General features: G+C 39.9%; 1 protein-coding gene across 6 annotated transcripts in view; it reads left to right on the forward strand.

The window, feature by feature from the left end:
* Window positions 1–12,690, forward strand: part of CKAP5 (cytoskeleton associated protein 5) — a 101,567-nt gene that overhangs the window by 43,291 nt on the left and 45,586 nt on the right. For all 6 annotated transcript variants that reach the window (XM_065528197.2, XM_065528200.2, XM_005578020.5 and 3 more), the window contains exons 10-17: window positions 1,586–1,675; window positions 1,789–1,953; window positions 2,846–2,974; window positions 4,004–4,186; window positions 6,247–6,360; window positions 6,641–6,751; window positions 8,351–8,443; window positions 12,458–12,643. In XM_065528197.2, coding sequence (XP_065384269.1) covers window positions 1,586–1,675; window positions 1,789–1,953; window positions 2,846–2,974; window positions 4,004–4,186; window positions 6,247–6,360; window positions 6,641–6,751; window positions 8,351–8,443; window positions 12,458–12,643 — 1,071 coding nt within the window. The remainder of the gene's footprint in view (window positions 1–1,585; window positions 1,676–1,788; window positions 1,954–2,845; window positions 2,975–4,003; window positions 4,187–6,246; window positions 6,361–6,640; window positions 6,752–8,350; window positions 8,444–12,457; window positions 12,644–12,690) is intronic.

Consider the following 12,690-nt stretch of genomic DNA (forward strand, 5'->3'; position numbering starts at 1 on the left):
TTGAGCCACCACACCCGGCCTAAAATTCATTTTAATTTACCAAATTATGATTGGATAATTGCCTGGCTTTCCAGTTTGAGTTCTGATTCTGGCTTTGTTTAACTTTGTTGTCCTGGTTAAAGAATGTCTCCATTGCTCTAGAGTTTGGGGTCTCCCCTGCCTTAATACTGTAATATATATGGTGTTAGTATCAAGCATGTTAGTGACTTGGCTTTATTTTCTTTAAATGTTTACAAACTGTCTTTTTGGCAATATTTATAAAAGTGAACGTTAGCTTTATAGGCATTAAAATATCTTGATGTTCAAGTTTATAACTAGTATTAAAAAGTCTCATATTTTTCCATGGGAACCATAGTCCTTGAACTATACCAAGTAGTCTATAACCACTTCTGTGAAATCTTGAAAACAATTTTTTCCTTTTTTTGGATGCCATTGAGCTTTACTGTGTCCTTTGGACCTTAGAAATTTCCTTCTCCAGCCTGGGCAACATGGAGAAACCCCCATCTCGACAAAAAATAAAATAAAAAGTTATATTTACAGGGAAGTGGTCAAGAAGTTAATAATTAAAAAAAAAAAAATTATCAGATGTGGTGACATATACCTGAGACCTACCTACTCGGGAGGCTGAGATAAGAGGATTACTTGAGCCCAGCGGGCCAAGGCTGCAGTGTGCCATGTTCATCCCACTGCACTCCCACCTGGGTGACAGGGCGAGACCCTGTGGTGCAGAGGCAGCAGATAGATTGAGAAGCACTGCCATAGTGGGAGAGAATGAGAATTCTTCATTATTGCAGCATAAGATTCTATGTCCTTCAAGAAAGGAAATGACTTTTTATTCCACTTAAATGTTTGCTTTATTGGTTTGTTTTGGTGGAGACAAGGTGGTTTTTTAGAAAGTAAGTTTTATTGAGATAAAACTTACGTACCATAAAATTTACCCTCTTAAAATGATTTTAGAATATTCACAATGTTATGTAACTATCAGCACTATCTAATTCCAGAACATTTTCATCACCTCAGAAAGAAACCCCTTGCCCATTAACAGTCACTCCCCGTGCTGCTCCCTGCCCTTGACCCTAGCAACCACTAATCTACTTTTTTGTCTCTGTGGTTTTAACATTTCATGTAAATGGAGTCATCATACAAAGCATGGTCTTTGCGACTGCTTTTTTTTTTTTTGGAAGACAGAGTTTTGCTGTGTTGCCCAGGCTACAATACAGTGGTACAGTCACAGCTCACTGCAGCTTTGACCTCCTGGGTTCAAGTGATCCTCCCACCTCAGCCTCCCAAGTAGCTGGGATCACAGGCACATACCACCACACCTGGCTAATTTTTTTGTTTGTTTTGGTAGAGACAAGATCTCACTCTGTTGCTTAGGCTGGTCTTGAACTCCTGGCCTCAAGCAACCCACCTGCCTCAGCCTCCCAAAGTGCTGGGATTACAGGCATGAGTCACTGTGCCCAGCCTATGACTGGCTTTTTTTAAACTTAGCATACTATTTTTAAGGTTCAGCCATGTTCTGGTGTACATAAATATATCATTCCTCTTTGTTGCCGAATAATGTTCTAGCCATTCACTTTTACAGGTTGTGCCAACCATCTTGGAGAAATTCAAAGAGAAGAAACCTCAAGTGGTACAAGCCTTGCAGGAGGCAATTGATGCAATCTTCCTTACTGTAAGTTGACAGCATGAGTTTGTGGTTTTATCTGAAGTAAAGTTTGTCAATATAATATTTTGATTGTTCTTTACAATTGAAAAAAGTTCATTAAGCACATTTTCTTTCTAAAGACCACACTACAGAACATCAGTGAGGATGTTTTAGCAGTAATGGATAATAAAAATCCAACCATCAAGCAGCAGACATCTCTTTTTATTGCAAGAAGTTTCCGCCACTGCACTGCTTCTACCCTGCCAAAGAGCTTGCTAAAGCCCTTTTGTGCTGCACTACTTAAGGTACAGACTCTCCTTGAAATTGGGGGAATATTGAAATTATACCTAGGCAGGATTTTTTTCCTGCTAATTATGTACAGTGACTACTTGACTTTCAGACTATAGAGGTCATAATCTTTTGAGGAGCAGACTCTTTGCAGCTTGGAAACTGAATCCAAATTCTCCTAACTGTGTTCCTCTTCTTGAAAGAAAGCACAAGTTAGTGTTATGATTCCATTAACTGTTAAATATTTTGTTTCTTACTTGGCCCATATACTGGTGTTCAGCTGGATCTGGCCAAGCATAGGCATCAAATGTGGAGTATTTGAAGATCATCTGGGAATGAGTCATTTTAGATAGAGGGTAAGAGGAAAAGGAAGCACTTAATTTTGCAAAATGGATTACCAAGGGTTTCCTTAACCCAGAAAGAATTTTTTTGTTTGTTTTTGTTTTTGTTTTTTTTTGTTTGAGATGGAGTTTAGCTCTGTTGCCCAGGCTGGAGTGCAGTGACACAATCTTGGCTCACTGCAACCTCCGCCTCCCAGGCTCAAGCAATTCTCCTGCCTCAGCCTCCTGAGTAGTTGGGATTATAGGTGCATGCCACCATGCCTGGCTAGTTTTTGTATTTTAGTACAGATGGGGTTTCACATGTTGGCCAGGCTGGTCTCAAACTCCTGACCTCAGATAATCCACCTGTCTTGGCCTCCCAAAGTGCTGGGATTACAGGCATGAGCCACCGTGCCTGGCCCAGAAAGAATTTTTGAAAGAGGAACTGTCAGTTGGCACAAGGAAAGCTACACTTAGCTTCAGAAAATTGTAAAAAGCAAATTCTTTATCCAGCAACCATCAGTCTGAATTAAAATGAGTAATGCCTAAAATACCTTGCATTAATATTTTGCTTACTTCTGGACTATAGCACATCAATGATTCTGCTCCTGAAGTCAGAGATGCTGCATTTGAAGCATTGGGTACTGCTTTGAAAGTGGTTGGCGAGAAAGCAGTAAACCCATTCTTAGCTGATGTGGACAAACTCAAGCTTGATAAGGTAGGTTAGTAATGGATTGGACTGAATTTGGACAACAGTCCTGTCTCTTTGCATCATGGCTTTGTCTCTTGACAATTGGAGAGTACTGGTATTCTTTTGATTGGGATTTCTTGATTTTTTTTTTTTAAATTGCCCTTTACAGTAGGAAAGAAATGCATACTTGAAACAAGTTTTGGAGGATGCTCTCTGGTACTTTTTGTCTTCAATTTTGTCTGTTGTTTTACTAAGAAAAAAAATGCTGATATCACCTCAGGAAATTTATTTCATCCTCCACTGGTAGTTCACACCTAGAGTTTGAAAACATAGCTTTTGAGAATTTAAGTTTCATTCAAGGCCATGATGGTGATAATAGTAGAAATGTCTTTCAAATTGTAACCAAAAAAAGCTGAGTGACCAGTCTGTAGAGAAGATGAAAACAGTTCTGTGAAATAAATTTATTTCTAAAGTCCAGAAAGTTACCTTCCTGTATGTGAATGTCTTCCATAAACAATGTGGTCATTTTAAGTTTATTACAATTCTAATTTGTAAAGAAACAAAATGTCAGATTAATATCTTACATATGCCTACCTACTGCCAGAAAAGTGTGGATAATTTATATTTGTTGAAAGGGAAATTTTTTCTCTGAATTTTTTTTTTTCTGGCAACGAGTCTCACTCTGTCGCCCAGGATGGAGTGCAAATGGCACAATCTCAGCTCACTGCAACCTCTGCCTCCTGAGTTCAAACGATTCTTGTGCCTCAGCCTCCCAAGTAGCTGGGATTATAGGCGTCTGCCACCATGCCCGGCTAATTTTTTTGTGTTTTTGGTAGAGACAGGGTTTCACCATGTTGGCCAGGCTGGTCTCGGACCTCTGACCTCAAGTGATCCACCCATCTCGGCCTCCCAAAGTGCTGGGATTATAGGCTTGAGCCACCTTGCCCAGCCATTTCTCTGAATTCTTACGTGTAGTTGTGGTTTAGAAATGTAATAACATAGTGGTTGTGTTTCAAAGTTGGGCTTAATGATGTTCATCTCATTTTCATTCTCCAGATCAAAGAATGTTCAGAAAAGGTAGAATTGATACATGGTAAGAAAGCCGGACTAGCTGCTGATAAGAAGGAATTCAAACCTCTGCCTGGAAGGACTGCTGCTTCAGGGGCTGCAGGAGATAAGGACACAAAGGACATTTCTGCACCCAAACCAGGACCTCTAAAAAAGGCACCTGCTGCTAAGGTTAATAGATTATTTGAAAATAGAATTTAGTAAGGAAGGGTGGGTGTGAGTCTCAGGTTCATGGTTGTTCCTCTAAAATTATTTTGTTTGATAAATGAATTCATTTGCCACATTAAAAATACAGCAGAAAATCTGTTAATGAAGATAGGATATTCCAGCAATAAATTCAGCTATTTGAAGCTTTAATAGAGATAAAAATAGTAACAAAAGCACAGAAGTGTGTTTTGTCAATTTAACATAAAATTTACTATCTTAACTTTTTTTTTTTGAGATGGAATCTCGCTCTGTTGCCCAGACTGGAGTGCAGTGATGCAATCTCGGCTCACTGCAACCTCTGCCTCCCAGGTTCAAGGAATCCTCCTGCCTCAGCCTCCCAAGTAGCTGGCATTACAGGCACCTGCCACCATGCCTGGCTAATTTTTGTATTTTTAGTAGAGACAAGGTTTCACCATGTTGTCCAGCCTGGTCTCAAACTCCCGACCTCAAATTATCTGCCTGCCTCAGACTCCCAAAGTGCTGAAATTACAGGCATGAGCCACCATGCCCAGCCTCAATAAATCTGTGAATTAATAAGTAAAAGTTGATGTCTGTTAACAACAACAAAAAGAATAGTAGGAGATTTGTTATTTGAAGTATCTCTCCATATAGAGAATGCTATTACAGAGAAAAATCCAGAAGAGGTATCGTAGTTAATCAAAGAGTACAGAATTTTCTATATTTAGGGTTAGAATATAAATCCCTTTATGGGGTTATTACTATGAACCAACAAAACCATACTGTTGATATGACATGGTAAGTATTACAGGCTTCCATTTAGTTAAAAACTGGCATCCTTAGTTTTGCTAACTACAACTTAAAATATTGGAATATATTCAAGATAACATTAGTTTCAGAACAGCTCTGGATGCTGAAGACTAATTTGGTCCTCTGTTATTTTATCTTTTCTTTTTAGGTTTGCGGCATTTCATAACAAATATCCAAAATAGGTAGAAGGAACAATGTGAATGGTGATGCGTGTTGCCATAATATAGTTATCATTTGCTGTGTACATTGTGATACACTATTTTCTTGTGACTTTTCCCCCCCGTACATATTCTGCTTTTGTATCTTGGGACTTCTGAAACTGGAGTGGAATGAATATTTTTTGTATTTTTTGTAAAGATGGGGTTTTGCCATACTGCCCAGGCTGGTCTTAAACTCCTGGGCTCAAGGGATCCTTAGCCTCCCAGAGTGCTGGGATTACAGGTGTGAACTACTGCGCTCAGCTACTTGGGAAGCTGAGATGGGAGGCTCACTTAAGCCCAGGAGGTCAAGGCTACAGTGAGCCGTGATCGGGCCACTGCACTCCAGCCTGGATGACAGAGCAAGACCCTGTCTCAGAAAACAAACAAACCCCAAATAAATGTTAAAAAAAAAAAAAGGTATAGGGATGTCATTCTCAAATTAATTTGTAAATGTAGTATAATTTCAGGCCATCTCTTTTGTTTCATTTATCTCATTAATTCTAAATTCAAGTTTTCAATATGGGGTCTACAGATTACCCCATGGGTGGTCTTCAGGGGTTCTGTCTGACCTTGAAACTGTGCTAAATTTTGTAGGTACAAAAAATGTTTATTTTAGGGTAATCCCTCATTTTAATCAAATTTTTGAGGGAGTATGTGACTCAATAAAAGTTTTAAAACCACTGTTTTAGGCCGGGTACAGTGATTCATGCTTGTAATCCCAGCACTTTGGGAGGCCAAGACAGGAGGATCACTTGAGGCCAGGAATTTGGGACCAGCCTGGGCAACATGGCAAAACCATGTTTTCTGTCTCTACAAAAAAATTTTTTTTAATTAGCCAGGCATGGTAGCACACGCCTGTGGTCCCAGCTACACAGTAGGCTGAGGTGGGAAGGAAGATCCCTTGAGCCCAGGAGGTTGAGCCTGTAGTGAGCCGAGCTTGTGCAACTGTGTTCCAAGCTCGACAACAAAATGAGACACTGTCTCAAAAAAATAAAAAATAACTCCACCATTTTAAATCCTTAAGTGGTTTAATTTTTATTTTTTAAATTGTTTTAGGCTGGTGGGCCACCGAAGAAGGGGAAACCAGCTGCACCGGGAGGCACAGGGAATACTGGAACCAAGAACAAGAAAGGACTGGAGACTAAAGAAATAGTGGAGCCTGAGCTCTCGGTCAGTATTACACACTGAGCCTGAAACTCATGAACCCTGCAAAGTGAGACCTATGAGAAGACTGGAGTTGTTGGTGGGTTCTATAACATACAGTTAACTCATATCTTTTAGCTTATTGAAACTGCCTTGGACAGTCTCCTTTATCAAAGTATAATAGAAGCCTCAGAAACTATAGCATACCATGGGAATATTCTTTTAGTTTTGACTGGAGTATGTTTACATTTTTGTCATCTGTTCCCTTAAGCAATTCATAATTCTAATATGTTTTTGTATTTTACAGATAGAAGTATGTGAAGAAAAAGCTTCAGCTGTTCTTCCCCCTACCTGTATACAGCTTCTTGACAGCAGTAACTGGAAAGAAAGGCTGGCTTGTATGGAAGAGTTCCAGAAGGTAGTGCATAGGGATGAATTGAGTATGAAAGAAAATCAGATTATATGGAAGCAGTGAAATTGATAATAAAGAATTTGTCCTAATTGCTGTGTTTTATAACCAGCGAACACATTTCATGGCATTAAAGATGAGGTGGGACTTTTTATTTCTTGTAGCTGTGTAGTGTTTGCTATCTTTAAACATCAGTATTCTATGGCCTCTATAAGCTCATGACTTAATACTTAAGAAAATTATATTCTTATTCTGAATTATAAGGCTTAATTTTTTTTTTTTTTTTTTTTTTGAGACAGAGTCTCGCTCTGTTGCCCAGGCTGGAGTACAGTGGCGTGATCTCAGCTCACTGCAAGCTCTACCTCCTGGGTTCACGCCATTCTCCTGCCTCAGCCTCCTGAGTAGCTGGGACTACAGGCGCCCGCCACCATGCCCGGCTAATTTTTTGTATTTTCAGTAGAGACGGGGTTTCACTGTGTTAGCCAGGATGGTCTCGATCTCCTGACCTCATGATCCATCCACCTCGGCCTCCCAAAGTGCTGGGATTACAGGCATGAGCCACTGCACCGGCCCAGTCTTGCTTAGATTAATTTTTTTTTTTTTTTTTTTGAGACGGAGTCTCGCTCTGTCGCCCAGGCTGGAGTGCAGTGGCCGGATCTCAGCTCACTGCAAGCTCCGCCTCCCGGGTTCACGCCATTCTCCTGCCTCAGCCTCCCGAGTAGCTGGGACTACAGGCGCCCACCACCTCGCCCGGCTAGTTTTTTGTATTTTTTTAGTAGAGACGGGGTTCACCGTGTTAGCCAGGATGGTCTCGATCTCCTGACCTCGTGATCCGCCCGTCTCGGCCCCCCAAAGTGCTGGGATTACAGGCTTGAGCCACCGCGCTCGGCCAGATTAATTTTTTAACTATGGTACTCGCTCATAAACTTCCTAGGCAAATAGGTCTCTCTACTTAAACCATCCCTTATCCAGTACTTTTTTTCGGCTTTATCATCATGATTCCTTGGTAGAATTGGACAAAACCTCTCAAAAACGTGTGTTGTAAAGGAACATGGCAGTTCATTTTGGCATATACCAGGTGATTCTAATGAGGAAGGGTAAGGAGCAACTGCAAGAGCACTGTCACTTAAGGCAGAGAAGCCTTCCAGTCCTGCTTCTGCTGCCCATTCGGTTTAGATCTGAGTTTGTACATCTTTAATATTCAATACTTTAGAACTTCGAATCTATTCTGCTTTGCTGTTTTTAGGAAAATCAAGGAAGAGAAAATATGTATAAGCAGTTTCTGCCACACACTAGGCAAATGAAAACTATTATTTTGCATGGAGCAAACTTTTTGTGAATTCCTGAAATGTGAGATAAATGTTCAGTGATACTAATTTAACAGCCATATACCAACCATCTAGCTTAAGAAATAAAGCATTATAGACATAAAAACACAAAGAAATAAAGCATAACAGCAGAAGCTGTATAAGCTCCCTCAATAACCCTTCTCAGTTCTATTCCACTCCTTCCTTCAGAGGTAACCACTTACTTGACTTTGGTATTTACTCTTTCTTTGGAACTAATCTTTAACCCTTTAACTCTTTTATTCTCTTATTTTACTTCAAGGCTGTTGAGCTAATGGACCGAACTGAAATGCCATGCCAGGCATTAGTGAGGATGCTAGCCAAGAAACCTGGATGGAAAGAAACTAATTTTCAGGTATTTAAAATGTGAGATTTGATATCTTTTATTGAAGTAATTTACATTACATCATCCTATGGAGTAATAGAATAGTTTTGGTAATGAATTTTTTTTTTTTTTAATTTTTTTTTCTGAGATGGAGTTTCACTCTTGTTGCCCCGGCTGGAGTGCAATGGCATGATCTTGGCTCACTGCAACCTCTGCCTCCTGGGTTCCAGTGATTCTCCTGCCTCAGCCTCCCGAGTAGCTGGGATTACAGGCACCCGTCACCACGCCCGGCTAGTTTTGTATTTTTAGTAGAGACGGGTTTCTCTATGTTGGTCAGGCTGGTCTCGAACTCCTGACCTCAGATGATCTGCCCGTCTTGGCCTCCCAAAGTACTGGGATTACAGGTGTGAGCCACCGTGCCCAGCTTGGTAATGATTTTTAATGAACAATGGGGTGTGTGCATTTTGATTCAACACATAACTACAGTTGACTCTTGAACAATGTGGCAATTAGGGGCACTACCCCTTGTGTAGTTGAAACTTCACATATAACTCTGGACTCCCCAAGAACTTTACTAATAGCCTACTGTTGCCAGAAGCCCTACTGATAACATAGTCAGTTAACGTATTTTGTATGTTACATGTATTGTATATTGTATTTTTACAATTAAAGTAAGCTAGAGAAAAAATGTGATTAAGAAAATCCTAAAGAATAGAAAACATATTTACTATTTATTAAATGGCAATGGATCATCATAAAGGTCTTCAGTTCCCATCATCTTCATGTTGAATAGGCTGAGAAGGAGAAAGTAAGAAAAGGGGTTTGCTGATTCAGGAGTGGCAGAGGCAGAAGAAAATTCATGCATAAGTGGATCTTTGCAGTACAAACCCGTGTTGTACAAGGGTCAGCTGTATAACTTTATATAACTAGGGATTTATATATGTATAAATATGTAAATATATACATCCATATATAATTTGTATAATTTAGATATATGCATTTTTTTCTTCTCACTTTTAGGCCTAGAAGGCTTCTTATCTAATTTTTACATATTCAAGGGAGAAATAAACAGTGAGATAGCTTTTTTATTTGATGGGATAAAAAATAAGTGCAGTCCTTAAATTGCCAATGAAAATTTACCATATAATCAATTGTATAGCCCCATTAACTGATAATAGAGCTGAAATTTAGCAGTACCAAGTTATTAGTCTAAGGGGCGGGTATAGAGGGAAGTATAGGAAAGTGGTGCAGGAAGGAAAATGAGAAAAAGTTTCCTTCTCTTTTTCTAGATGTACATAAAATAGACCTCATGCTAAACAAACTTGAAATGTATCAGGTTTATTTTTGGCATCCTGCTAGTCTCTTTTTGGTTTCTCTTTTGCTGCCACCTCTTGTTTTCCCTCTAGGATGTTTAGCTCTCTCATACACTGTGTTTCCCTTAGATTGTGTTACATAGGTTACATAGCACCTTATTCGTATAGGCCAGCTCCACAAAGGCTAAATATTCTAAAAGATTCTTGAGTTGTGAGTTGTCCTCTTGCTCTCACAGCACTTTTTTTTTTTTTTTTTTTTTTTTTTTTTGAGAAAGGCCTTCACTCAGTTGTCCAGGCTGGAGTGTGGTGGTGCAAACGTGGCTCACTGCAGCGTTGACATCTTAGGCTCAAGAGATCTTCCCATTTTAGCCTCCAGAGTAGTTGGGACCACAGGCGTGCATCACTACACCTTGCTAATTTTTTTCTCAAATTCTTAAGAGAGTATGAAGTGTAATCTCATTGTGATTTTGATTTTCAGCCACCAAAGACTCTCTCCTCGGTTAACTTAATGACGAGCTAATGACTGGACAGATTTTCTTAAATGCCTTGAACCAATATGATCTGTCTCCCACCCTCTGCCAAGGGCGCGTGCGCGTGTGTGTGTGTGTGCGCTCACGCGCTGGTTCATGCCAGAGATACTCAGGCACTTTACAGCTTTACCCTGGAATTCACTTTTAAAGCAAGGTCTTGAAGGTCAGTCAGAGATCCGAGATTAGGGCCCTTTTCAGTCTTTCCTGGGCATACACACAACCTTGAATATTCGCACGACCTTCTAGATTCTCAGAGTCCTCTGTGGATATCTCATTCCCTAGATCCTTTTATGTTTTTGACCAAGCTGGTTTCCCCCAACTGGTATTGTGGACTTACACAGCTCTGATGTTAGATGTTAAGCAGTTGCCGCTCATTGTTTTTGTTGTTTTCAACAAAATCCCTGGGGATAGGGCTCTTAACCACTGAGCTAGCTAGAGTCCAGTCAAATAACAGGCCCTTCAAATGGAGCTTTTCTAGGAAGCAGCCAGAAAAGACAGTACTTTGGGTCAAAACTTTCTGAGGAAGTCCAAACCTGAGCTGTCCCCCCACCTGCCAGTGGCTGCACAGCTCTTGGTTTTCATAGTTGCTATGGTTACAAGACTTCAGGTTTTGAAGGCTACTGTGGAGCTGGAAGAAAAGGGGAACAAGGCAAGTTAAATCACCAGAAACCTCACTGTCCTTACTGAAATTTCAGCATCCTGTCTTTAAATGGTTCTTGTATTGTTACAAGCCTTTTTTAATTGTCAAAGTTGTGAGGTAAGTTGATTTGTATAGTTTTTGCCACTGTTCTATGTTGCTTTAAGGAAGATCAGTTTTTCAGAGGTATTGACTCTACAATTGCAGAAGTCCCACTCAAGATAATTACATTTCTTTGTTTTGTTTTTTGGTTTGGGATTATTTTTAAAATTTTTTACATTTTTATTTTTTTCACACGCCTGCTATGTCAAATTTTGGGGGTTTGAGACAAAGTCTCACTCTGTTGCCCAGGCTAGAGTGCAGTAGTGTGAACATGTCTCTCTGCAGCCTCAGCCTCCCAAGTAGCTAGGACTACAGGTGAAGGCCACACCCAACTAATTTTTGTACTTGTTGTAGAACTGGGGTCCCTCCATATTGACCAGGCTGGTCTTAAACTCCCGGGCTCAAGCATTCCTCTTGCCTCAACCTACAAAAGTGCTGGGATTACAGGCATGAGCTAGGCGATAATTGCATTTTAAAAGAGGGTGTTTGTGTGGCTGGGCACAGTGGCTCATGCCTGTAATCTCAGCACTTGGGGAGGCTGAGGTGATACCCACTTGACATCTACTTGAGGTCAGGAGATCGAGACCAGCCCGGCCAACATGGTGAAACCTCATCTCTACTAAAAATACAAAAATTAGCCAGGCGTGGTGGCAGGTGCCTATAAGTAATCCCAGCTACTTGGGCGGCTGAGGCATGAGAATCACTTGAACCCGGGAGGCAGAGGTTGCAGTAAGCTGATATCACACCACTGCACTCCAGCCCGGGCGACAGAACAAGAATCTGTCAAATAATACGTACATACATAAATAAATAAGTGGGGGTATTTGTCACCTAAATGAATCTGTATAATAGAATTTCTAGTGGCTTAACAAAGTTAAAATATTCACACAATACAAAGAAAAATATTTATGAGCAAAGGGGTCCTTAATCCCATAGATCTGCCATCACAATAATATCTTTAAATTATTTTCCACAGATGTTTTTATTCTTTTACTTAAAAGCCAACAAGTTCTCTAAAATCTCTCAAGTTCTGCGTTATGTGTGTGTATAAGAGGGTTATAGTGTTTTTGTAGGCAGCCCTAGTAGTAATTCTCAGTTATACAGTCAGTAGTAATTTGTTGTGTATTTTAGGATGTGTATTCAGTACTAAATGCAAATAATCATAAGAGGAGGAAAATTAAAAAATCAGATTTTTCAATTCATAAACTTTCTGTGCAATATTATTTGTTAATATTTTGGAACACTGAGTAGCTTTTTTTCCCCTCTCTTCACTGTCAGTTAAGTAATTGGTAACAATTAAAGGATACAAATTATTTTGCATATTTGTTTAAAATCCTCGTTTTACTTTAGTTGTGTTCTCAGCTGTCCCTAACCATGTCATATCTGTTACATGCTGTTAATACAAGTAAATAAATAAATGTCCTTGGCTTGCTCCTAACTTTATGAACTTATCCTTGTTCAGGTGATGCAAATGAAACTTCACATAGTTGCTTTGATTGCCCAGAAGGGAAATTTTTCCAAAACGTCAGCTCAGATTGTATTAGATGGCCTTGTGGACAAGATTGGAGATGTGAAATGTGGGAACAATGCAAAAGAAGCTATGACAGCAATAGCTGAAGCCTGTATGTTACCGTGGACTGCTGAACAGGTAACACAGAACTCTTATTCCTCCAGTTTTCCTAATTTTTTTACCCA

The sequence above is a fragment of the Macaca fascicularis genome, chromosome 14, assembly GCF_037993035.2.
Source record: "Macaca fascicularis isolate 582-1 chromosome 14, T2T-MFA8v1.1".
NCBI classification, from domain to species: Eukaryota; Metazoa; Chordata; class Mammalia; order Primates; family Cercopithecidae; genus Macaca; species Macaca fascicularis.